The sequence below is a fragment of the Lemur catta genome, chromosome 14 (genome assembly GCF_020740605.2).
Source record: "Lemur catta isolate mLemCat1 chromosome 14, mLemCat1.pri, whole genome shotgun sequence".
Lineage (NCBI taxonomy): Eukaryota > Metazoa > Chordata > Mammalia > Primates > Lemuridae > Lemur > Lemur catta.
This window is the reverse complement of record NC_059141.1, coordinates 5,930,089-5,957,710: the sequence shown is the minus strand read 5'-3', so window position 1 is coordinate 5,957,710 and position 27,622 is coordinate 5,930,089. Positions and strand designations below refer to the sequence as shown.

The window sequence follows — 27,622 nt, the reverse complement described above, 5'->3', positions numbered from 1 at the left end:
CCGCCGCGGGGCATGATGGGGGAGTTGGAGATTTCCATCATGGCGGCTTCCATTTCGGGCTACACCTTCAGCGCTGTGTGTTTCCACAGCGCCAACAGCAACGCGGACCACGTAGGTGCCGGACCCCCTGCCGCGGCCGCTGGGGGCTTTCAGCCTCCGCATTAGGCCGGCGCTTGCGGCCAAGCCGGGACCGCTTGGGGCTCGACCCCCGGGCACCAGGGCCGGCCAGAGGAACCAGTGACCGGGGCGGCTCCCGCCCCCGGCGAGCTCCTGACTCCCGGGGCTCTTTCGCCCCTGGGACGGGCCCCCTCGCTTGGCGCCCTCCGCCGCCTGGCCGTCCCGGGACTACTGTCTTTGGTCCAGCAAAGCTGTCCCGCCTGCCTCCCCCCGCAGTGTCAGGAGTCACTTGGTGGAAACCGAGTGCCTGCCCCTCCCTGAGAATGAGGGTGCTAGACTTTATGAGGGGCGACCGGGGTCGGGAAGGAGTTCAGAGGCCGGGCTTTTCGTTTAGGAGGCGAGGCACTGAGCCCCGCCCGCTGGTCTCACATGTTGTCGTCGGGTGCAACGAGTAAAACCATGGCTGTCACTATTCATACTTGTTAGACACGGTTGTGTGTTTTCTTCGCCCCGATGGAAAATGGAGACTGTAAACAGGAGCATTAGGTGCAGGGTCTATTTGCATTTCCCTGAAGTTGCATGTTCAGTTCTTTGGCGAATGTTCTAAGATCACAATAAAATAGGGAAGTGCCAGGCCCACGAATGAGTGATCGGAAATGCATAGGCTTTGGAGCCCACAGGGGGAGCAAAACCTTTCTGTTTCAATGTCTTTATTTTCGAATTGTCTTTTAATGTCACTGACCTCTGGTTGAAAATTCTTTGTGAAACTAGATAATTTTTCTTTTAAGGGGAGTATTTAATTTACCCATCAAATTGGGGGATTATTTTAAATGATAAGAGTGAATTATTCAAATTAATTAAATGTGTGTGGTTTTTTGTGGTTGTCATTACAAAGCAAAATGATATGCTGCAGAAGGAGGAACAGGATTTGGTTTGATGTCAGCAATCTTAGCTTCCATTAATAAAAGCTGATTTCACAGAGAGGTGATTCCATTAGTAAATTGAATGGAATTAAATTATTGTACCTTTCATCTGTTCAGGGTTGATGGTAGAGGTTAATGATAGGAATATATGCAGCATGGGCTTTCCCAGAGGCAACTTTGGACATTATGGCCTGTGGTACCGCAGCTGGTTATTTAATAATGTAATGCAGTTCCATATGTAGGTGGTTTGTGATACCCCTAGTGTCCATGGACTATTAAATATGGGTTCAGTGATGCTTCTTTACCCTGTTTATTTCTTAGAGTGCCTAGTAGTATCACAGTTTATACATAAAGCAAGATTATTATAAGAATAAAGAGCTACCTGTTGAAAAATGAAGTTTTTCTACCAGCTTCAGTGAGTTGGCTATATTACTTAGATTGTTATTAACTTAAAGAGATATCCCCTCAATATCTACACTATTCAAGGAAATTTTCACCAATGCCAATAGTTCACAACTGTGTTTTATATAACCATGCCTGGTTATATTAACCTTACCACAATTACTGATGTGGGAAACCTGAAAATAATTTCAGTTTTAAAGTTGAAGAACCAACAATTTACTTCTGTGGTACATAACTTTTGTCCAGGCAAGAAATTAAGTTAAAACCACTCATTATTCTATAGAGCTGGGGTGAGCAAACTTTTTCTGTAAAGGGCTAGATAATAAATTTTTTAGGCTTTGCAAGCCATATGATTTCTATAGCAATTACTCAACTCTGCTGTTGCAGGGAGAAAGCAGCTACAGAAAGTAAAAGAATAGTGACTATATTCCAATAAAACTTTATTTGTAGACACTGAAACTTAAATTTCATATAATTTTCACATTTCATGAAATATTTCTATTTTTTGCAACCATTTAAAAATGTAGAAACCATTCTTAGCTTGCAGGCCATACCCTACCAGGCATTGGGCTGGATTTAGCTCTCACACTGTAGTTTGCCTACCCCTGCTATGAAGTAACAGTGGTTTAGGTAATCCAGAACAACAGATAAATAAACATTCATTTTGTACTTGGCTTTAGAATGTCTTGATGTCATTGTAGATTTGTCTTACTGTTTGTTTCTCAAACTGAGGACTATTGTAAAGTTACCAGATAAAATACAGGTCACTCAAATTTGAATTTTAGATAAATAGGAAATAATTTTTAGTATAAGTATATCCCGTATCTTACATAAAAATTATTTGTTTATCTGAAATTCAAATTTAATTGAGCATCCTATAAGTTTTTTTTTTTTTTTTGGTTGTTACAAGATAAAACTTCTTTTGTGGTGAGAACTCATAATTGAAAGACTTTCAGAGGGTAAAACAAGCTTATTTAGTTGGTATTTCTCAAACTAGTAGTCATAGGTACTCCTTTGGGTCTGAAACAGTTTTGTTTTTTTTTTGAGAGAATCTGTATATTTCTCAAGTTTGAGATGCCCTGAACGTGATGATTTAGTATTTTAGAACACTCCTCCTCCCCAAATCAAATACAAAAACTAGGCTATAAAGCATCTGTCTCTCCCCTCACCCCCACAGATTCTCACTTTAAACTGGAAATGTTTTTAAACTAGGAAACTTCTTTAATTGATTTGAATGATCAATCCAGAATACAAGGATATAGTATAAGGGCATTGTTTCAACAAATTTATTCATCCAGTATTTGTTGAGTACCTACTATGTGTTAGGCACTGTGCTAGGTGCTGAAATATAGCAGTAAACAAACACAAAGTCCCTGCTCTCATGGAGCTTACATTTTAGCCAGGGTAATAAATAAATTTATTCATTTATATAAATATGCAATATGGGGTATAGTGAGAAGACTAAGAAGAAAAAGAATGCAGGGCAAAGAGGAGAGAGTGCCTGGCAGATGCTGTTTCTGATATGTTGGTCAGGCAAGGCCTCTCTGATGAGTGCCATGTGAGTGAAGATCTAAATGAAGGGAAGGACTAAGCCATGTGGGTGTCTGGGGAGAGAGATTCCAGGACAGCTTATCAATTTACTCTCTCTAAAGAAAGTTATTTTGACATTTATGGTATATCTTCTCCAACTGTGCTTGTTCTGAACATGACAGCAAATACTCAAATGGTAGGTAATATGCCAAGTAATCCAGAATTGATTGTGGTGGTATATATTCCCCAAAGTTGTTAATAAATTAAGCTCTGCATTTATTAAAGAAAAGTTTTCATGTAAATGATATGAAATTTATCTGCTGAAATCCTAATTTTCTATGCCAGCCTGTACAAGAGCACGTAGTTGTCATTGTGTTAACTTATTTATCCTTTCATCTTTAGTAGTGTTTTTAAAACAAATAAAATGTATGCTGTTTCAAGAAAACAACTTTGGAATGTTTCTGCTTCCTGAGCTTTTTTGACATTGGTTATGAGACTTAGGATTTAGGTGATGAATTCACTCTACTTACTTTTACTTCAAAAAACAGGGAAGACTTAAAGGGATTAAAATATTTTATCTTGTTATGGAATTCTTTTTTCAAACAATCCAATTATAAATACCCTAAGATTGCTTGAGTCTACTTGGTTTATAGAATAGTAGTTGGTTCACATGGCAAGCTTATTTGGATTATTGTTGAAATTATTATAAAGTCATGTTCTCAATTCCTCTTAATTTCGGTAAAAATCATCTTTATTTTTAGTCTGCAACTATTTTTTGGTTTCTTTTAGGAAGGATTTTTGCTGGGAGAGGTAAGACAAGAGGAAACCTTTAGCATCAGTGACTCACAAATCAGTAACACAGAATTTCTGCAAGTAATTGGTAAGTAAATTTATCATTGACCTTAGAAATATCCTTTTTGTATATAATATTTACTGTTTTTTTGCTCTTAACTAACTTTAAAGTATTAAAAGAGTACATATGAAAAACTAAAATTATTTCGACTAAAAAAACAAAGTATTTGCACTATAAATGATATGAGATGTTTTTGTAAGTCAGTATAAACTTACAATGCATAGGTGTACATGTAGGTCTCCTATTATTCACCAACTGGTCTGACTTTACTGAATTGCTGTGTGACCATATAATTGATAGTCTTTTCAAAACCACAGTGAAGGCCAGACATGGTGGCTCATGCCTATAATCCTGGCACTTTGGGAGGCCAAAGCAGGAGGATCACTTGAGGCCAGGAGTTTGAGACCAGCCTGAGCAATATAGTAAGACCCTATCTCTACAACAAATAGAAAAATTAGCCCGGCATGGTGGCATACACCTGTAGTCCCAGCTACTTGGGAGGCTGAGGCAGGAGGATCGCTTGAGCCCAGGAGTTTGAGGTTGCAGTGAGCTAAGATGATGCCACTTTATTCTAGCCTGGACAACAGAGCAAGACCGTGTCTCAAAAAACAAAAAAACAGTGAATCTCAAGTGTGCAAATTAGACTCTCCCCATTGCCAGTATCACCTCATACTATAAGCAATGGATGTGTTGTGCCACTCCTTCCTGGAGGCATCCAGCAAAGGTGTTCACAGTTGTTTGCATGGGATATTTGTTAAACCTACACAGGCTTCTGAGAATAAGCCAAATAGCCACTTTGGGGGAGACTGCTGAAGAAGAGGAAGGAGTCTTTATAGATGCATCTACTCTCTTTAGATGAGTCTCCTTTTGATAGTGATCATAGTCCTTTCAGGTGCACCTCGGGCAGGTCACTAACAGCACATTCTGATAGAGGAAAGCAAGGAACATTTCATTTATTTATGCAGCAAACATTTATTGAAGAACTTCTGTGTGGGGGGCATGTGCTGGACAGTCAGAGAAATACTCACAATCATCCCTGCCTTCCAGGGGTAGGACAGGTATGAAGAAATACCAGACAGTGCAAGATGAGTGCTGTAAGAAAGGAATAAAGAAAATCCTGTAAGTGTCCAGAGTTGAGAGAAAAACTGCTAGTGGGAAAATCAGTAAAGATCTCAGCAAGAAGGTGAACCTAGGGCCAGTGGGCAGTATATTCAAGGGAACAGAGAGTAAAGAGTGTATAAAACATGCAGGGGATCTGGCCTGATTCTATGTGACTAAAATACACAATGCATGAAGATGAGTGGTTTGTGGTTTGAAATACGGCAGGCAGGTTAGGTCGTGTTGGAAACAAGTCATCAATTCCAAGCCTTCTAGTACACGGGTTAGGGGGCAGGGTGAGGACTGAGGTGGGGTTAGGGTTGGGGAAAAACAAGAGACTGAACTGTCTCCTAAAGCAGTGGTCCCCAACCTTTACAGCACCAGGGATCAGTTTCATGGAAGACAATTTTTTCCACAGGGTGGGGGGTCGGTTGTGGGGTGGTGTGGAGGATGGGGCAGGGGAAGGCGGAGCTCAGGCAGCGATGTGCAGCCCTGTTTTCCTAGTAGGCCATGGACCAGTACTGGGCTGCAGCCTGCGGATTGGGGACGGCAGTCCTAAAGGATCAAAGCCGTAAAACCCACTCAACCCACTCCCCACATTATTGACTTACTAAGACTTGATCTGTGTACAGAGTATAGCTCGTTTTTCATTGAGGGTTTTTTGTTTTTGTTTTGTTTAATTACTTAAAATCCTAAAACAGAATTTTGTTTCATAGGACATCTGTGCAGTTATTTATTATTTGCACTTGGGTTTTCAAAATTAATCTGGTGGATGAAGGTTAAATTGCCAGATGCAGTTAACTAACTGAAAGCCATGAAAGTAAGTGCTCTCTCATCTGGCATGATCACAAAAATAGCACTTTTGATGAATATTCTGGCTATTTGTTTATTTTTAAAGAACTAGAATGGTAAAATAATTAAAATTCTACATAGCATAATGTACTGATCCTTTGATTCATACACCACAGTAAATACCAGTTTTCATGTTATTGTAGACATGGAGAAATAACAATCAATAGAATGTGCCAGTTAATATGGTGCCATGACAACCATCTCTTGCTGTATAATCTTTAATTTATTAGCAACATTAAGATCATTGAAATGATTATGCATCTCATGAACAAAGTGTTTGCTAATATTAAATATATTGTCACCATTGTAACCTTTTTCTTTTAAAAATAAAAACATCCAAAGCAGCCGGGCCCAGTGGCTCATACCTATAATCCTAGCACTTTGGGAGGCCAGCGCGGCAGGATCACTTGAGGTCAGGAGTTCAAGACCAGCCTGAGCAAGAGCAAGACCCCATCTCTACTAAAAATAGAAAAAATTAGCAGGATGTGATGGTGTGTGCCTGTAGTCCCAGCTACTCGGGAGGCTGAGGCAGGAGTTTGAGGTTGCTCTGAGCTAGGCTGACACCACAGCACTCTAGCTGGCCTAGGCAAGAGAGCAAGACTCTGTCTCAAAAAAAAAAAAAAAATCCAAAAACATAAACCAGGGACTCTGGAAAACGTGGATTGAAAGGTCAAACATAAGGGAAAGTGCCTTGAGCAGGATTTACTACCAGTGCTGCAAAGAGATTCTCTGGCATATCTTAACCTCCAGAATAAGATGTTTTAAGTAAAATAAATTGACCACATTTATTATTTGTTGCAAATGTCTGACTCCATGCACAGACACCTTTTACCTTACCCTCTGCAATAGGATGACTTAATATGGAGTATTCACATTTTCGACACAAAATGTCTGCATCTTGTTTTGAGTACATATTAATTTAAAAAGGTGGTGCTGTCCAGGCGCGGTGGCTCACGCCTGTAATCCTAGCACTCTGGGAGGCCAAGGTGGGTGGATCGTTTGAGCTCAGGAGTTTGAGACCAGCCTGAGCAAGAGTGCAACCCCATCTCTACTAAAAATAGAAACTAGCTGGACAACTAAAAATATAAAGCCGGGCATGGTGGTGCGTGCCTGTAGTCCCAGCTACTCGGGAGGCTGAGGCAGAAGGATCGCTTGAGCCCAGGAGTTGGAGATTGCTGTGAGCTAGGCTGATGCCACGGCACTCTAGCCTGGGCAACAGAGTGAGACTCTGTCTCAAAAATAAAATAAAATAAAATAAAAAGCTGGTGCTAACTCACTTTAAGGAGAGCTATCCCCCTTAGTTCTAGGAGTGGTAGAGGAGAGGCAGCAACAGACAAGTGTCCTCAGTTAATGAGGACATGCAGTAACAATCATTGGAAAGAATGGAAGGGGGAAGGAGAGGAACTGTTGTACTCACCCACCAGGAAAAGAAGCAAGAACAACAGTACCACATGGTAGGGGTTGGTAAAGACCTACGTGCAGGGAGCCGTATGTTCATGGAGAGAAGTCTACTGTGTGGATGCACTATTGAGGCATGGGAAACTCTGGAAATCCTAGGTGAGGCTGCCTAACCTCTGCCTATTTCCAAAGGTCTACCTGTCAGTTAATATGCCCTCCAACTTCATTCCAATCTGTAGCTTTTTCATGTTGGAGGCCATAGCGCTGTTTTTTCCATGGGGTGCTTAGGATTGCAAAAAAACTTAGACAGCTTTAACTTCCTTCAGAGAACACCACATGGTATCTAGAGCATGTCTTTAGTGTGCTTCTAATCCAGGTTGTAAATCATGAAGGATACTGCTAGGGTAGATTGGTAACAGGCGTGTGCATTCAGAGTTCAGCACTTACTCCAGGGATTTCATTAAACAAAATATTCTTTCCTTTCAAACACAAAAATAAATGCTGCATATTCTCACTTATAAGTGGGAGCTAAACTGTGGCTACACAAGGGCCCACAGAGTAGTATAATGGACATCAGAGACTCAACAGGGGGGAAGATGGGAGGGATGAGGGATGAAAAATTACCTATGGGCACAATGTGCACTATTCAGGTAATGGGTACACTAAAAGCCTAGACTTTACCACTATACGATATATGCATGTAATGAAATTCAACTTGTACCACCTAAATCTATTAAAGTTTTTTTAAAAGGGGAAAAAAAAAAACCCAAAAAAACTCAAAATATTCTTTCCTTTAAAGTAGAAGTTGAGTTTTTCTTTTCCCTGAATTCCAGGTAATATTTTTGCTACATATTTTCTGCATCCTAATTACTAACAGTATCTCTGGAATAACTTACGATGTTATACTGTATCATTTTTAGTGATAAAAGAAGGAAATATTTCTAGATGAGGTTTTCTTATTTGTATAGTTAGGCAAATGAGCTTTTCTCTCCTGTGGAAATACTGCATTTATGCGTGTGTTTTGGCAGCATTAACACAAATACAGAAGCTAATGGGCATAGCACCATGTCCTTCAAGGCTGTGGTTTCATTTTAATTGAGTTAAAATTACAGCCTGGAACTCCGGGGCTATGGCTTTTTAAACAGCAGGCAATGAGTCACTCTCTAGGAGAATGTGATTAATAGAATTGAATGGTCAATTAGTCTCATGGTCTTATAAAGAAAGCCAGACCCTAAGCCCCCTGATGAGCCTGAAGAAATTGTTCGCTCTGCTTAATCACAGCAACTTTTCAGAAGCTGTTACAATCTGCCTTATAAATGACTATTTCCCTCAGTACTGACCGTCTTTCAAAGGGTTAACAGACTTCCAGAGTTCCTTCCCCTTCAAAACACCTGGCCCAAGTTGTCATGAGTTATTAGTTGGTTATTGATGGGGAGGTGGTTAAGGTCCTTCTCTCCCTAGGTTGCCCTCACAGCTTTTAGGCACCTTTATTAAATGCTTCCAGTAAGGGGTTACTTTTTTCTTATTATACTTTGTCTAAATAGGTAAGATTGAGCAAGGCACACCATAGCTGCATGTCCCTGAATAAAAGCTTTCAGATGTGTGGTCATCATACACGGACAAATGGAAATAGAACTTTCATTCTCTAGTTTCCTTTGTTCTGGGAAAGTGTACCTAAGTGTAAATGTTAAGAAGTCACACTGGTTTCACTGGTGTACAGGCAGCACCTGTTTGGGAGAGGAAAACTGACTTTTTATTGTCTGAGATTTGGGATAAAAAATAAATCTTGAGCTATTTTATAATTTCCTGTGTTTTACATGACTAACTGAGATGTATTTCCTCTTTTCTAATTACAGAAATCCATAACCATCAGCCTTGTTCAAAACTTTTTAGGTAAGCCACATCCTTCTCTGTAGACATTAGTCCTTATTAAAAGGATTGATTGATAAAAAAAACTAGCGAATTTAGGCCTGAGGCTGATTATGGTTATAAAGTTGAGAGTATAACCCAGGTGACCCAAATTCATTTATTTATTGCATGCTCTGTGCATGGCACTGTGTTAGGTTAGGAAAAGGGGAAGAGGCAAGTCACTTAACCTCAGTGTTTTTATCTAAAAAATTGGGAATAAAACTTGTTGAATTGTTGGGCTGAACTAATACATCCCAGCACTGAAGGGAGAATGAACTGAAATAACATGAGAAAGCATGCAGCCAAGTGTCTTATTAAGCATTCAACAAATATTTTTTTCTCTTCTTCATTTCTCAGAAAATGAGCTGCTGCATTGTCTTTTTTTCATAAGTAATTGATACTTAGAGACAAAGAAAAGATGTCACAGCCATTTGAAACCCCACATTTTGTAATTACTTGCTATCAGCACCTTCCATGTGTGGAATTAATATCTTTTGACCGTAGCAATCTCTTGAGTATTCTTTGATGCAAAAGACACCTTGTGTCAGGAAAGCATTTAGACTAAGTTCTCTTTATATACCTATTGAAAACAAACAGTTATATCTTAGGGTTAGATGCCCCATAGACACATGTAGCTAAGCATGTCCATTTCACAATACTATGTGATTTTAATAAAATATTTTTTTCTCTTAAATAGTTTTTATGATTATGCAAGCAAAGTTAATGAAGAGAGTCTGGACAGGATTCTTAAAGATCGGAGAAAGGTATGTTCTATGTTTTGCCCAGTCTGATTTGGAAATCATTCCTTATCTTATCACCCAAACTTAAAACCAGATAGAAATGTAAAATGGAACAGTGAGATTTGGTATTAATATGTGAGAGTTCTATTAAATAGATTTTAAAGGTAAATTTCCAATGTGAAACAGTGTTTACAGTATGTTAATTTTAAAAACTTAAATATCTATTTTTTTTTTTTTTTTGAGACAGAATCTCACTCTGTTGTCTGGGTTAGAATGCCGTGGCGTCAGCCTAGCTCACAGCAACCTCAAACTCCTGGGCTCAAGCAGTCCTACTGCCTCAGCCTCCCGAGTAGCTTGGACTACAGGCATGTGCCACCATGCTGGCTAACTTTTTCTATATATTTTTTTAGTTGTCCAGCTAATTTCTTTCTATTTTTTTAGTAGAGACGGGGGTCTCGCTCTTACTCAGGCTGGTCTCGAACTTCTGACCTCGAGTGATCCTCTGCCTTGGCCTCGCAGAGTGCTAGGATTACAAGCGTGAGCCACCTCGCCCCACCTTAAATATCTATTTATAGTATGATTCCATTGTGTAAAAATCAGAAGAAAAACAATAACTATAATCTGGGAAGTTAACAATAGTTAGTTGACTCTGTGGTTCTTTCTACTTTGTAATTTAAAAAATAATTTTGTAAATATTTAATAAACATGCATTAATTTTATAATCAGGAAAACTATTTCTAAAATGTAAATTGCAATCAAACATCTTTGGATATATTACTCTTTCAAGCTCAATTAAAGTTGAACACAGATGTTTTTTCAAAAGGTCATGTGTTTATTATTTCTGTGAACATATGCATATGATGTTCTGGTTATGTATGGTAAATAAGTCTGAATGAAACTGAAATTGAATCAAAGTTTTATTGCTGCAGTATTGTCTGATAATCTCATTTATAATTTACTCTGTTGTACCATCTATAGGTTTTACTTTTTTTACCTTGGGATATTAATTCTAGAAAAATAGATTGGTTATTAGTCATCACTTGAGAAAAAAGTGCCCAATGAAAGTCTTTAACTTGCCAAACAGAAAACAAAATGCCTTTGTTTAAGGGTGTCAGGAGTAAGTGCAGTTAGATCAAATCAACATCCTTTCTAATGTACAGGACCTTCTTAGTACCACTGATGGGTATATTTCATGCAAAGGAAGAAAGAAAAGCATGTAAGGATAAGGGGAAGAATGGGAATTGTTGAAGGGTAGGTCGGAAGCAAGGGGAAATGGCTTTTTGTATGCTAGTAAGTGCTAGAGGTGCTGAGTCCTGACAGTCTAACCAAGCTGCCCACCTGAGTGGGAAGGGCATCACGTGGTCCTGCACTCATTTTCAGATTTTTGCCCAAGAGTATATATCCTGGAATCTCTTAGTGCTCCAGCCTCATCTCCCAGACACCAACTTATTTTCATATTTTAGATTAGGATTGGCTGTTTTGAGACACAGTAGATCTAAATAAGTTGTCATCTGGAGTTGACTTTGCTTTTACTGGGGCTAAGAGTCTCAAAAATGTTAAAAGTTGATTTGTAGTTTTGATTTTATAAAACTTTGTGTTAAAACAAACGTTTGTGTTTTCCTTTCCTTTGATACAAGTTTGTTGCTGTACTTTACTTGGAAATCATGTTTCGTTTTCCATTATATTTGTTGAGGTCAAAAACTATGTTGTACATTTCATTGCATTTCCTGTGATACTTTATACATAATATGAACTCTGTAACGGTTTTTTTTTCAAAAATCCAAATTTCCAGCACAAAAGCAGAGATGATAAACATTTAGATGACAGAAAAGCTCTTTATAATTGATTGTAGTTTGGACTTTTTTCCGCAGGAAAGGTACAAAATTAAATTATATCTTCACCTAAAAAGGGTGGTTATACTACCCAAAAGGTACATTTAAAATGTTAGGCTTAAGATAGAGGCTAATGTTTCTGGTATGAAAATCTCCCAGTAGGTGCGGCATGGTCATTGGGCTAAATTACTGTTCTGGCAGAATCCATATGTGCTAACAAAGTTTGCACAGGCCTTAGGTTTTAGGCAAAGGCCAAACAAAGCAAGTAAGGCAGATTTATGTCTTCCAGAAGCTCTGAAATAAATAAAGGTAGCTGTAATAGCCATCCTAGTATCATAGGGCCAAAAAGAACATAAGCTAAAGATGATAAATGTGCTCAGTTTGGGGGCGATTGCTTTGGCTTCAGAAAATGAAAGTGAATGTCTAGCACAGAAAATAAAATAGGAAGTCTATGTGAGAAACTGGCTGCGAGACTTCAGCAGAGATAAGATTTTAGGGAAAGATACCATAATTCTTTATCATGACCCTAATATAGTTATTCAAAATGTGCTTTTCAACATCAGTGACATAGTTTCTCAGTAGCCTTGCAACTATCTTGTTTGTTCACTCTAAAAGGTAGAATCAAAGATATTACCAGTGCAGATTAATTTGGCATCTCATCCTTCATTCATCAGAATGAGGAGAATCTATTTAAAACTATGGGCAAATATCAAAACAATAAATTGATTACTGTCAGTTGATATTTGACATAAATTAATAAGGTCCCCACTTCTCAGAAAATATAAATGAAGTTTCTGTTTAAAAGGCAGCTAGAAAAAAAATTACAAATGCAATGAAACAGTTGAAACTGGCGTAACTGAAAAGCACTATTATTTATTCATCCAATAGCCGTTGCAAGATTCTTTTATCAATGAGTATTTCATGAAAACAGCCAATATGCTAGCACTGTTCAGGCTTTGCAAGGAGACAGAGAAAGTGTGAGACATGCCCCAGTCCTCCAGAGGAGGTAATTCCTACATTTAGTGTGGTGTATTGAGTCTTAGATGGAAATGTGCCCTATTCACACACATCCATAGCTCTAGCCAATTGACAGTTTTTCTGTCTACTTTTTCTTGAAGGGAAAACTACTTTTAACTGTTTTTTTGGAGACAGAGTCTTGCTCTGTCTCCTGGGCTAGAGTGCCAGAACATAATCTAAATTTACTGTTGATTTTAATATGATACTAATAGTTTTAAACTAACTTTACTTAATAAAACAGGATTTTTACTGAAAGGTTTTGTTTCAAAGAAGGAAGGTATATGCAGATTGTTCTTCTAATAAAGGATTGAATTGTGACTGGGCATGGTGGTTCACTCCTGTAATCCCAGCATTTTGGTAGGCTGAGGTGGGAGGATTGCTTGCGGCCAGGAGTTGGAGACAAGCCTGAGAAACATGGCAACACCGTGTCTCTACAAAAAAATTTTTTAATACACGAGCACCTATTGTTCTAGTACTCCAGATGGTGAGGCAGGATGATTGCTTGAGCCCAGGAGTTTGAGGTTGCAGTGAGCTATGATGACACCACTGTATTCTAGCCTGGACAACAGAGTAAGACCCTGCCTCAAAAAGAATTGTTTCTACAACAGAAGAATTTCAATATCCAAAAGAAAAACTCAGAAACTTACCCTAAATTCAGATTCCTAACTCTACCCTTAGAGGTTCTGATTCTGTAGATTTGAGTGGGGTCCAAGAATCTGCATTTTAGCAGGCTTCCGGATGTCTCTTACACCATCTGTCTTCCAGGTGTCCAGCAAATCATTATGAGAAGTTTTCTTCCAGAAAGCATATCAGTTTAATTTACTTTAGCCAGTTTAGTTAGGGTATAGCTCAAGCTGACAAAGCTAAACTTACTTTTTTTTTTTTTTTGAATACAGGATCTCTGTCACTCAGGCTAAAGTGCAGTGGCATGATCATAGCTCACTACAGCCTCAAACTCCTGGGCTCAAGCGATCCTCTTGCCTTAGTCTCCCAAGTAGCTAGGACTAAAGGCACACTCTACCACGCCTGGCTAATTTTTTTTTTTATTAATAAGTTTTTATAGAAACAGGGTCTCACTATGTTGCCCAGGCTGGTCTCCAACTTCTGGGCTCAAGCGATCCTCCTGCCTCAGCCTCCAAAAGTACTGGGATTACAGGTGTGAACCACTGTGCCCAGCAAAAGCTAAACTTTAAAAATAGAGTATTGAGGTAGAATTGACATATAGTAAACTGCACATATTTAGAGTGTATATTTTGATAAGTTTGATGCATGTATGTACCCATGAAACTGTCACCACAGTGAGGCAATGAGCGTATCTATCACCTGGGAAAGTTTCCTTATGCCCTTTTCTAATCCCACCTTCTCACCCTTCCCTATCCCCATTCCAGTCAACCACTAATCTGCTTTGTGTCACTACAGATTAGTTTTCATTTTCTAAAATTTTATATACATAGAATCCTATAACACATACTTTTTTTTTTTTTTTTGATCTGGCTTCTTTCACTGAGCTTAATTATTTTGGGATTCTTCCATGTAGTATATATCAGTAGTTTGTTCCTTTTTATTACCGGGTAGTATTCCAATGTATGGATCTACCACAATTTGTTTATCCATTTGCCTGCTGGTGGACAATTGGGTTGTTTTCAGTTTGAGGCTATTGCACGTAAAGCTACTATGAACATTTGTGTGCACATGTTTCTATGGATACATTCAGAATTAAGTTTGTAAGATTTCATGCAACTTCAAATACTGTTTTTTCTGTTCTTGCTGCAGAAAGTTATTGGATGGTACAGATTCCGGCGCAATACGCAACAGCAGATGTCATACAGAGAGCAGGTCCTCCACAAGCAGCTCACCCGCATCCTCGGTGTGCCCGACCTCGTCTTCCTTCTCTTCAGCTTCATCTCCACTGCCAACAATTCCACTCATGCTTTAGAATACGTCCTCTTTAGACCAAACCGAAGGTAAAGAAAGCTTTCCCACCAGCCTCACAGAAACAGAAAGATGTTGATACAAGTAATTGAGATTCACACCTTTGAAAATGTACATTATAGTGCATTTTATAGCATCTTTAAAGAAAAGCTTTTATAATTCTCTTTAGCTAGTTATCTTTGTAGTTAGAGAAGGTATTTTCCTTGTCAGTTATTTATATAAATTAAAATTATTTTTGGATCAAGAAGCATTAGCAAGACATATTTATTATGCATAAATTCTTATAGGAATACACTGATAGAAATCATCATTTGCTTCTCCATAATCTATTATGTAGAAATGTAGTTTTATTGCTACAGAAGTCTGATTGTAATTTTAAAATGTAGATTGCAAAGACAAAATTGTAAAATTGATCCACCTGCTGGTTAATGAAGGTTTTGCATTGTGAACTTGTTAAAGCAAAAAATCCATATGATTATGTGATCATGTCTCTCTGTAAATAGCAGAAAGGTTTCCCTTTGGAAATTTATTTATTGTGGAATAAATTAAATCAACATCAGTGAAAATAATTATTAATTGTTAAGCAGCCATTTGCAAGATTTCATTAATTAATCTGTAGGTATTTCTTGAACACTTACAACATGCTCAGCACTGGGTCATTTGCTGTGGGGTTGCAGATGATGTATAAGACATGACCTCTGCTTTCAAGGACTTTGCAATCAACATTCCTCCTTAAGGGAAGGGAAAAATTGCTAATTCATGCATCCTTGGGTTGTCTGAAGAAGTATGTGCTCCGTGAGACCCTCTGTTAGTTTACCACTGTCAGAGACTAAGACTCTTATTACCAGGCCTGATTCTTAGGATAGAGTAGTATTTTTAACATGATCTCTTCCTCTTCCTCAATTTTCTCTGTAGGTATAATCAAAGGATATCACTTGCTATTCCCAATCTAGGCAATACTAGCCAGCAAGAGTACAAAGTGTCTTCAGTGCCAAATACTTCTCAGAGTTATGCCAAAGTTATTAAAGAACATGGGTAAGTATAAAGGTAAAATGAGAGTTTTTTCCTTCCTTCTGTCAATAGTATTTCTTTTGTTAATAATATTTAAAAGATGTATGGAGAAATGTAAAATCAAGTTTGACATGATTGAAATTGAAGAACTCAGTAAGGTAATTCTCTAGAGACCAGCAGCATATATCCAAATTTTATTCTTATTGAAAAGATAATTTCTTCTTATCAAATTTTTTTATCATTTACCACAATTTTTTTTGTAATTGATACAAAAGTTTGGATAGAGTATGTATTTTTGAGGTTTTAAAAGCTAAACATAGTCACTAAAAATGTATAGCTTATTTTAAAATTTTCTTGGTAATGTGGGTTCCTTTTTATTTCTCTTTAATTCTAGTGGTGTGGGCATTATTGCTTAAACTTGTCATCTTGGAGTCACAACATTTAAGTAATAGGTCAAAAATGATAGGAAAAATGCCTTCAGGTTCGCAGCAGATATGGTAATTCTGTGACCTTTTTTTCTGTCTTAAAGTACTGACTTTTTTGACAAGGACGGAGTAATGAAAGACATCAGGGCAATATATCAGGTTTACAACGCACTTCAGGAGAAAGTGCAGGTAACTGACTTATTTACTGATTTTCATCTTATTCGTATTCCCCAAATGCTTTTAATTCTACATTAATTTTCAATTAGCTTCCAACTGACAAATGAATTAAAGTCCAAAAGTCAGAATGTGCTTCCCCAAAATAGTATCAAAGTCAGCCTCACTCATTCTGTGCCTAAAGTAGAGACTCTGAAGTACGTTATTAATACCATTGTTTTAAATACTTGTGGCCCCATTTGTAATAGTGTTTTTTCTAGAAGAATGTATTAAGAAGGGTTGCTAAGAACACAGCGGTCCCCATCAGTTATATTCTAAGTACAGACAACATCAAAAGGTACCCATAACGTGTTGCAGCTCTGCTTCCTTTGTTCTAGTTCACTCACTTTGCTCCTAGCTGCCTCCATTAAGTGGGAGGATCCAGCAGAGCCTGCTCATTCCTAGTCATTCATGCAACTAACATTTATGGAAACATCCCCTATAAGCCAGATACTGAGCTAGGTGCTAACAGTACCTTCCCACGTCTTTTCATCATCCCTGATGTGTTATTAGTACTTTGCTCTAAAACCCTAAGAACAAAAGAGCCCTTGAACTTGCCTTTGAGGCCAAGAGGGAAAGTGGTAAAGTTGAGACGCTCTTTCAGGCTGGAGGAGACCTGGCTTTAAGGAAGAAGGTGCCAATGAATAGAAGGAGGAAAGCAGACTGAATTCCCCCTGGGGCAAAAGGAGAAAGCACCTGAGGTGTCAGTGTTCCAAATTAGGATCACTGTATACCTAGGAGTATAGGGAACTTTATACAGGCTCACTGGTGACTGGCCTACTTTCTGGAAGTTTCTGGTATTTCTGCTATGGAAAGAACGTGCAGTGAAAAACAGCTTTTTGTCCTAAATTCATGACCATGCCCTTCTCTGCCTATCAGCACTGGCCAAGGGACTTCAAAGTGGCTGTTATATTTCATTGTTGATTGCATAAGGCCTGTTCTGAAAACACCAATGTCACATAGAGTACCCTGATTATAAATGGCTGCATTACATAGATACAGCCTCAAATAGTTATCTTTTATTAAACCTTGACTTAGAAACTATTTTTTTCAACTTTCCCTCATTATAAATATTTTCTGTTAAATAAATCTGTCTTATCTGATTTTCGATTGTTGGTAATAAATAATAGTTGAAAGCTTCTCATTCCTGTCTTATCTTTTGTTCTTCCTTTGTAAGCTAAACTGGTACCAAAAATTCCCTTTCATTTCAATAAAAATGATTAATCAAGGGAAAAGATTAAATCTTTCCCATCTTACCCTTATTTTTCAAGAATTTATAAGCTAAATAGCATAATAGTCTTAAAATTAAGAAACCAAATCACTGAATAATAACAATACTGATCTTATTGGGCTTTTATGATTTTGTTCTACCTTGTATGTCTGCTTTTTAACTAAAAAATCTGGACTTTTCGTAGGCTTGTGATCAATGCTGAATTTATGGAATGCCTTGTGCTTGACTTTGAAACTAACCTGTCTCATTGTCATTCTCCCCCTCAGGCAGTGTGTGCAGATGTTGAAAAGAGTGAGCGGGTTGTTGAATCTTGTCAGGCAGAAGTGAACAAATTAAGAAGACAAATCACTCAGAGGAAAAATGAAAAGGAACAAGAAAGAAGTAAGTTTCTTATTAAATTCACCATTCGGTATCAGGGAAATGTCATTTTAAACATCAAATTATACAATAAATGACATGAGTCCTTCTATACTGAGCAAGCCCCAAGTTAACCTGGTTGGGGGAGGGAATTCTCTTGGGAAGCTTTTCTAGAAGGGAAGTGTTGTTTTTCATAGTATCCCCCTCAAGTCTCTTAAACACAAAGAAAAAGACTACCAAAGGTAGTCAAGCTGAAGTGGAAGTTAGAATAAACCCCAAGAAATGATTGGTACAGATTTCTGTGTATATTGACCAGAGGGGTCTGTTTACAGTGAGCTTGATGGTTATTAGTAAGTTAACTCTGGCACAGCTAGCAGGTAGGGACTGGGTCCTGTGTTCATTCTAGCCTCATAAAGGAGCTACCTAAAATTCTGTTAACTTTATGTTTGATTCATAGTCAGGGTCGTGGTAAAGGCTTTAAATGTTTGGTTTTGGTAGCTATGGATGAATGGATACCAGTAAGCAAAGGCATCAGCTGGGTGAATGAGAATTGGGCCCAAGAATCTAATAATTCCAATATGGTAACAGACACGTTTGCTATAATACCACCAGAATTAACATAAAACATATGGCAAGTAATAAATATCAAGTGTAAAAGAGAGAAAGTTGTGGCCAAACTTTTCTAGCTTAATAAGAGTATATATAATCCAATTAAAATGTAATTTATGTTTCCAGGTAAATGATGTCCAATTTATTTTTACTGTTATATTTTTCTTGAAATAATCAGAAATACAGACAGGGATTTAGAGTAGTCGAATCAGCAACAGTAGAATAATTGAATAAATTACAGTTGAATATATATAACTATAATGTCAACTTACAGTTAAAAAATAAAAATTAAAAAATTATGGTACAGGCCAGGTGCAATGACTCACACCTGTAATCCCAGCACTGTGGGAGGCCAAGGTGGGAAGATAGCTTGAGCCCAGGAGCTTAAGACCAGCCTAGGCAACATAGCGAGACTTTGTCTCTACAAACAATTTTTAAAAAAAATTAGTTGGGTATGGTGGCATGCACTTGAACCCAGGAGTTGCAGGTTGCAGTGAGCTGTGATTGCACCACTGCACTCCAGCCTGGGCAACAGAGTGAGACTCTGTCTCCAAAAGAAAAAATTATGGTACATAAATATGATGAAATATTATACAGCCATTTGAGTTAATGCCCAATATATAATCTTGAGTGAAAAAAATTAGGAATATGAAACAGTATAAACACAGTAATGTCACCTGTGTTTAAAGTACATACACACACACACAAAGCTCAATAATAAAACTGGAGTTCAGCAAGGATTAATGACTAAGTAACACAGCTAGTAAGTAGGGGCCTGGTAGTTAAAATTTAGGTCTTTTAACTCAAAATCCTATGCTCTTTTTACCAAAATCCTAACAGTGTTATCTGGATGATAGAATTGTGGGCAATTTTTATCTTCGTTGTTCCTTTCCAAATTTTCTAAATTTGTATCAGTGTGTATCTTTTTTTTTTTTTTTTTGAAACAGAGTCTCACTCTATTGCCCAGGCTAGAGTGCAGAGGTGTCATCATAGCTCACAGCAACCTCAAACTCCTGGGCTTAAGCAATCCTCCTGCCTCAGCCTCCCAAGTAACTGGGACTACTTGTTAAACCTTGACTTAGAAACTAATTTTTTTCAACTTTAGTGCCACCATGCCTGGCTAATTTTTTTCTATCTTTAGTAGAGACGGGGTCTTATTCTTGCTCAGGCTGATCTCAAACTCTTGACCTTAACCAATCCTCCTGCCTTATAATAGACAAAAATATTACTTAAGAAATATTTAAGACTATATAAACTGATATACGTGGGCTATTTTTGAGCATTCATAAAAATGTAAAATTGTGGTCTAGTTCCTGGAAAATCAGCCACTTAACATAGGGCTTTTAAACTTTTATCCATTTATTTTTTTAGGACTTTTAAACTTTTAAGGAGGAGGTGGGTAAGTGTATTGTGACAGGTAGCTGTAAATATGTTTTCGTGGTTTTTTGTTTTCTTTTTTGAAACAGGGTCTTACTCTCTTGCCTGGGCTAGAGTGTAGTGGTATTATCATAGCCTGCTGCAACCTCAAACTCCTGGGTTCAAGGGATCATCCCACCTCAGCCTCCCGAGTAGCTGAGACTACAGGCATGTGCCACCATTTTTAAATTTTTTGTAGAGATGGAGTCTCGCTACATTGCTCAGGCTGGTCTCAAACTCCTGGGCTCAAGCAATTCTCCTACCTCAGCTTTCCAAAGAGAATATGTTTTTGATGTGAGGCTTTCAAGGAAAACCTCACATTCCCATGACCTGTAAAGAAAGGGTGGTGAGGATTGTTTGGGTTTCATCCTTCGGGCCCCACAGTCTTTGAGCTCAGTGAGCCCCAGGTAGGGGAAATAGCACAGGATTTAGCATGACAAGACCTGCATTCTGAGTATCAGGGCCCACATCTAGCTGTTCCGTTGAGCAGATCCCTTCACCTTTCTGAACTCCAGTTGTTTGCCTATATAATGGAGACAATATTAACAATGGTAATAATAACACTTCAGAAAGTTGTTATGGTGCTTAAATGGATTAATGTCTAGGGAAATATTTTTTAAATTATAAAGCACTATGTATTGTAAAATAATAACAGTCAATTTCACTGCCTTGTTGCTATTTTCTAGAACATTCAGGTTGACCATGTAGTGCATTGAGATGAAAAGTTGTGAAAATGTAGAAAGTGTTAAAATACTTTTCCTGCTTTCACCCAGGATTGCAGCAGGCAATGTTGAACAGACAGATGCCATCTGAAAGTTTGGAACCAGTGTTCAGTCCTCGGATGCCCTATTCTGGGTTTGCAGCTGAAGGTAGAAGTCCACTTGGAGATGCAGAGGCCTCTGATCCTCCTCCTCCTTATTCTGATTTTCACCCAAACAATCAAGAAAGTACTTTGAGCCATTCTCGCATGGAAAGGAGTGTCTTTCTGCCTCGACCCCAAGCCGTGGGCTCTTCCAACTATGCGTCCACCAGTGCCGGACTGAAGTACCCTGGAAGTAGGGCAGACCTTCCTCCTTCCCAAAGAGCAGCCGGAGACAGTGGTGAAGAATCAGGTGACAGTGATTACGAAAATTTGATTGACCCTACAGAGCCCTCTAATAGCGAATACTCACATTCAAAGGACTCTCAACCCATGACACATCCCGAGGAGGACCCCAGGAACCCTCAAACCTCCCAGATTTAAACAAGATACTCTCCACTTAGCACTGTTTTCCTTAATTGCTTATTGAGAGAGTGATTTGAGGACTTAATCTTGAGGGAGAACTGTTTTCTCAGACACTCTGACTCCTACGAAATGAGTCCTTGTGCACAGAGCTTGTGGGGCTCCATCCGCTGGTCTTCTCCTTTGGATGCACTGTGCAGGTTTCATGACAGAATCATTAAGATAATCAAATTGTCCTAATTCTGGTGCGATTCATGGATGTACTGGTAAATTTAGGCAAAGTGAAACTTATCAGCGTAGTTTCTGTTCTTTAAAATAAATTGAAAATTAGAGACTAAGCACAATTAGTCTATAAATGTTCTATAAATCAAAAACTTACCTCTTGCACTATCATGCCTTGAAATTTACTTTTTCAAAGGGAAATGAGTTTAGCAGCAGCCTTCAAAGAACTTCTTTCTATGATGAGCCAAATTCATCTTTGCCAGAAAAGAAATTTTGATAATTCCAAGAAGCCCGATTGGAACAAATTGGATATTCCTTCTCTTGTCTGCATGACTTTGTGAGATCTAAAGAGAGGGCTTTGTTTCAACCTTTTTCTACTAGCCTGATATGTATTGTCACTTAAAATGGTTGCCTTTAAAAAAAAATGTAGAAATACTAATTACCAGTAAGTAATCATCCAAATAAGTATGTCATAAAATAAATTAATTATTTTTCTCTTGGTGGATTACAGTGACTGCTGTGTTGCACTAGCACGTTTATGGTCTCTATTCTGGAGTCTTAAAGAACACATAGCAGTGGATAACAGACAGGAGTTATGTACCACACCTGAGTTTTATGATGAACAGATTCCAGACACAGTGGATTTAGCTGAGTTCATATGTAAGGGATATAACTCATTTAGATCTTCTGACAAATCCTAGTGTTAGTTTTATCTGTGGAGGAAAGACATTTAATAAACTATTTGGGAATCTTGAATAAAGATTTGTTTTAAATCTGAATAACTATACTTATTTTTTTTTAAGTTGCCATTTGGGGAATAATTATAGAATATGTAGAGACTCTCTTGGGATGCACTTATGTTTTTATTTAATTACTGCTTGTTTTCTAGTTTTGCCCAGAATGTGTGAAACCACTAAGACATTCAGGAGCGTGTTGGGCTCCTGGTTTGGAAATGACAAGACCCACCATTTTGTGACGAGGTCAGCCCATGAAGTTAGTACTTGTTTAGCTGCCTCTCCTTTGGCTTAGTTAAAACCTGTAAGAATAAGGAAGTTGTTAGAGCGGCTTAAAATCTGGGTTCTGAAAAAGTAATTTTATAGGATAGACATTTATTCACTGAACTCCAGTTCCAATACTAAATTAGACAATATGTGGACTAAAAAATGAAATGCTAAAACTGCCATTCACTCTATGGGGGTCTGTGTTTTACTGTCCTGGTTTTGTTGGCCTTACACCACTGCCATTTGGTTTAAAATGTTGTAGACCACTTTGTCTGCAAATGTGTTCCAGTTTTTATCAGCTGCCTGCTAAGCAGCTTCAGCACCAGTGTGAATTTAATTTTTTTTTTTTTTTTTGAAGTGCCATTGCCATCTCTTGTGTTCAGATTTTCACATTCAGGAAAATATTTTTTTTATGCCATACTGGAATCTACAATGTATATCCGACAAAGCAGTTAAATGTGACAATAAAAACTTATTTAATCATGATACAATTGTTTTAATGTCTGTCTCAGCATCTACCGATAAGGTCTTGCCTCAGTGTGGTCATTCTGGCAGTTCATAGTAGACTTAACAGAGCTTTTAAAATTTTTAAAAGGCATTAAAACTCATCTCCACGCAAACTTTTTGTCAGACTGACTTCAGTAGAATTGTTTATTTCGATTTACCTGGAGAACTAAATATCAATTGAGTATAAAATTGAATCTTGGAAAGGTCCCCAAAAGGCATCTTTCACAGAAGAACTGATCATGTTTGAAGTGACTCCTCAGTTTGGATTCCCTAGCAATTGTGCTACTGCGGAACTTGGTGCTCTTAGAGTGTCTCAGGAATTGTGGGATAATCCTAGAATGAGGATCTGCTGGCTAACAAGCGTATTCCAGATTCTGTAGGAGCCGCTCCGGCTGAGTGATGTAGCTCTTGCAGAATCCGAGCTGAGAGTCTGCTTGCGGCAGGATTTTAATGTGTGAATTATAGCCTTTTAGGATTGTACTCGATATCTCCTCCAACTATTCGGAGAAAAAAAGATATGGTTCTTTTAACTTACTTAGATGTCTGGAAATGCTTAATTACATGTTGTAATTGTTTTTTCTGGAGTGGGATTGAAACATAAAAACAGAAATCTCATCCCCAGATATTCAGGATATATATTTTTAAATTCTAGACACAGTGGGGCACTGACAATAACTGCTTTAAGAAAATTATTTACATTGATTGTCTTAGAAATCTATATTTTAAGAAGGTTAAAAAAGAGTCTGGGATAATGTAAAATAACAAAATAGTAGAAGTAAGTAATGGTTATCAACCGTGTTCTGGGTCTGACTTGCCTTGACAGTAGGTTTCATTGCAGTTGCTAAAAGATCTTCCTTCTTTTACAAGATTCCGTTTCATCCTTTCCCACAGCAAACCTAGATTCTGCCAGACAGTGAGCCTGAGGGCAAATGGTTCCACAAATGTGGTGCTAAAAAATAACGAAAAATGTTTACTTTGCAACTTTATTACAAACAGATTTTGGAAAAGTTCTGGGATTTAGCTTAGCTCTCTTCCTTTTTATAGTGGTTTTTGTAATATCCTCAATAAGCCAAGAGTCAGGACATAGAGTCCATGCAAGCTGGGTTACTCTGGAGTTCCTCTGATCCCTAGAGATTGGGGAAGGGGTACCCTCTAGCCGTGAAGCCTTGGAACATCGACAGGAAAATGTCCCATTGAATGGCAGATGTTAAACATGGTCCAGGATGTAGTGTTTAGGAAAAGGAGGCTCACTGCAGCCTATTTCTGATAGCAAAAAACTGGAAATAACATTAATGCTAATGATAGTGGAATGGTTAAATTTTGATAGGCCTCCAGAAGAAATGGTCTTCGCAGCCATTACACATATTGAGGTAGAAGTTAAAAAGTTTTCTTGACATGGAAAGATTGTTTCTAGATAACAAATGAAGAAACCCAGGGTTCCAGATAGTATGTAAGGTATGATATGATTTTTGTGGGGAAAAACATTCATGTAGGATTGTTCTTGATACAAAGCTGTCTGGAAGTATGTTCACATAAGTGTTAACAGTGTTGTCCCTGGGATGTGGCAATATGGGTGATTCCCACCCCTGCTGCTTTTATTTATTTGCATTTTCTAATTTTTCTGTAATAAGTGTTTATATAATAAGAGACTTCAGAAATGATGGGTCATTGACCACATGAATTATTTCATGCACACCACCCTAGAGGTGATTCTGGAAACATCATGATTCTCTTGGTCTCTTCACCACCACACGTCAATTTTTCAGATCTGTGGCCAATATAAGATCAGCCTCGTTGATGCTGCTAACTTCCTTGTAGTCACCATTTATCTCATTTCCAGATAAAATCATGTACTTGTGTTTTGTTTTTCCTCGACTTTGATTGTTTTTCTAATAAATTTGGAGCCAATTCAACTTCTCTTAGTTCAGAATTCATTTTTTAAAATTTCTAAAAGCACTTACGAAATGCTTTCAGAAAGTGAGGGTGATTCAAAACTGGAGCAATTATTTACCATATTTCTCTAAGGCAAAAGTGCCTCCTACAACGTGGAGTTTTGGAGTCTTAAAATGTAAGAGTGATTTCCATGATCTTGTGGACACTCACTTTGCAAGACTCTTGGGTCATGCTTGTGTCATTCTTTAAGATGGTGTCCTTCCTGCTGGGGGTACCTTAGATGTAGCAAAACATTAGGATGCATAGATCCTTGTCAGTCCAATCCACATACAAACAAGTCTGGAAAGTGTTGAATTCCAAAGCAGATATATACTTGCTTGGGAATTTGTTGCGACCAACCAATTATGGGCCCTGTTTGATACAGCTGGGGGCCATTAGGTCTTGACTGATTTGAAACACATGTGGTTTATCTGTACTAGAATGTGATCATCCAAAGATCTTTTTGGCAGTTTTAGGGTATGTGTATGTGGGAGGAACAGTAAGTAACCGATCTTCAGAAATAATAAGTACAGGGTAGGTCCCTGGCACACATGAAATGGAAAGTTGAGAGGTGCATTTTATGCAACTTGACTCCTTAAAGATTCTCCATCTTCCCAATCTGTCACAATCCTACTCATTGTTTAAGGCCCTGCTCAAATGTCACCTCCTTTAGCAAACCTTTCTGACTCAGTGGGAGGATTGTGTAACCCGAGCACCTTGCATGTATCTTGGTGTAGCTAGCACACAGCACATGATTGAAAATTATTATAGATTTAGTGCATGTGATTCTGCCAGAAGGTTGTGAAGCCTTCAAGGGGAGGGCAATTACTGAGGCACCTCAGAATTCCAGGCCTGGCCGGCAGAGAGTGGGTATCAGTAAATACTTGTTGCTTGACTATTAAAGGAAAATAGGAATGGTAATAAGGGGGACCCAAATGAGCAAAGTTGCCCTGTGAATATGCTTGTTCTCGAAAGATTAGGCAGTAAAACAAAGACTATCATCTGGAGAGTTACTGGTAAAAATTCTGCCTTCTTTTGTGCAGCAAACCTAGAAAAGTTTCCTAACCTAGACCCGTTGAGGTCATTATGCAGTGCAGGGGGTGACAAATTCAGCAAAGTGTAGAGGCAATATAGACAAGTTGGAGTTAAAAGATTTGCATTTAGAATGAACCCCACCCAGTACTAGCTGTGTGGTCCTGAGAAGTCTCTTAGCCTGTCAGGACCTCCGTTATCTTACCTGTAAGATGGGCTCAGAGTAGTGATGTTCCTCCTTAGTGTGGCTGCAAGGATTCATGGGAAACGTGTGAAGATGTCTTTGTAAACTGTAAAGTGCCATGGAAGCAATCACCTTGCAGCTGGCCTAACTACATTTTAATGTCTTTCTAGGTAAAGTGTCCTGAGAAGCCAAGGTCACCATCTGAAGAGAGCTGTACGCAGTCCTCCAGAGGAACCTGGAAGGGCCTGGAAAGCAGTCCCAGGAGTATCATATTGTTTCTTTCATTGGTTCGGTTTTTTTCCAAGGCCATGGTAGGGTCTGGCCAACAGCCTTTGAACCTAAAGCCTGGTGCAGTTCACAGAACTGTCTAGAGTCAAGACAGGAAATATGCACAAAGGCTATGTACCATTACTGAAAGAACAAAGTCCACCTTAGAAACAGCTGTTGTTTTAAACTTTGTCCTTTGGTTATTTTGGAAAATTATTTGTGGCCTTATACTTGGACAAACAAGCATGATTGGCAAACGGTCCTTTTTTTTTTTTTGAGACAGTCTCTCGCTCTGTCACCCTGGCTAGAGTGCAGTGGCATCATCACAGCTCACTGCAAACTCCAACTCCTGGGCTCAGGTGATCGTCCTCCTACAGCCTCCCAACTAGCTGGGAGTACAGGCCTGCACCACCACACCTGGCTAATTTTTTTCTACTTTTGGTAGAGATGGGGTCTTGCTCTTGCTCAGGCTGGTCTCCAACTCCTGAGCTCAAGTAATTTTCCTGCCTCGGCCTCCCACTGAGCTAGGATTACAGGTGTGAGCCACCACACCTGGCCCTAAATTTTGTATTTTTGTTTACGGGTTTGTACAAGTCACATGTGTCCACCATTATAGTATCACAGAATAGTTTCATCACCCTGAAATTCCTCTATTCTCCACCTGTTCACCCCTCCTACCCCCCTAACCCCTAGCAACCACTAATCCCTTTAGTGTCTTCATAGTTTTGCCTTTTCCAGAATGTCATATAGTTGGGAAGATATATCATGTAGCCTTTTCAGATTGGCTTCTTTCACTTAGTAATAAGCACGTAAGATTCCTCGTTTCCTTTCAGCGGCAAATAGTATTCCATTGTCTAGATGGCCCAAGTATTTACCCATGGTGACCAGTAGTTTCATGGCTGAGTGTGGAAGGGGGCACAGGGAGGCTTTCCCCACAGTGCACGGAAGCTGGTCCTTGTCCAGTGGGCACGAGCAGCCCACGAAGGGATATTCAGCTTGAGGGAGCAATGCAGGGATTGGGTCTGCATTTGAAGAGGCCCAGGCCTTCAGCTGCACTTGGAGCATGTTATGGGTGTGGGTTCCATCTTCCAGCTATGCAACCTTCTAAGCCTCAGTTTACTTACCTTTAAAATGGAGTGATGCCAGTGCCCAACCTGGCCCACCTTACAGGCTTGTCATGAGAATTACCTAAAAAGACCCACAGTAGGGGCTTTGTGACCGTGTGTATAGTGCCTGAAGGGACTGTCATCCCAGCAAGGCCTCTCCCTCCCTCCGCACACTCTGTTCTCTTCTGTTACGTAGAGAGTGCTGTTCTACCTTATGTTTCCTCTGGTCAGAACCCAGAGCAGATTCCCTTCCAGAGGAGACAGGGACGGAAGGCCTTCTGCCCA

At 38.8% G+C, this 27,622-nt stretch overlaps 1 protein-coding gene across 2 annotated transcripts; it reads left to right on the top strand.

The window, feature by feature from the left end:
* ABRAXAS2 (abraxas 2, BRISC complex subunit) lies at window positions 1–26,505 on the top strand. Of its 2 annotated transcripts, XM_045568012.1 has the most exons (10): window positions 10–111; window positions 3,762–3,852; window positions 9,030–9,066; window positions 9,779–9,845; window positions 14,444–14,634; window positions 15,518–15,637; window positions 16,143–16,227; window positions 17,749–17,863; window positions 20,638–20,976; window positions 26,135–26,505. In XM_045568012.1, the coding sequence occupies exons 1-10, from the start codon at window positions 13–15 to the stop codon at window positions 26,146–26,148; spliced, it is 1,158 nt and encodes a 385-aa protein (XP_045423968.1). In that variant the 5' UTR covers window positions 10–12; the 3' UTR covers window positions 26,149–26,505. The 2 variants fall into 2 exon arrangements, with proteins under 2 accessions (XP_045423967.1, XP_045423968.1); XM_045568011.1 differs by lacking the exon at window positions 26,135–26,505 and having other exon boundaries at window positions 1–111; window positions 20,638–22,795.
* Window positions 26,506–27,622: the final 1,117 nt, after the last annotated feature.

What these genes read in the sequence shown, in the direction of transcription:
- ABRAXAS2 (XM_045568011.1), top strand. Translation starts at nt 13, where the DNA reads ATGATGGGGGAGTTGGAGATTTCCATCATGGCGGCTTCCATTTCGGGC. An exon ending in CCAACAGCAACGCGGACCAC is followed by an intron (nt 112 to 3,761) that starts GTAGGTGCCGGA and finishes GGTTTCTTTTAG; the next exon opens with GAAGGATTTTTGCTGGGAGA. An exon ending in AGAATTTCTGCAAGTAATTG is followed by an intron (nt 3,853 to 9,029) that starts GTAAGTAAATTT and finishes TTCTAATTACAG; the next exon opens with AAATCCATAACCATCAGCCT.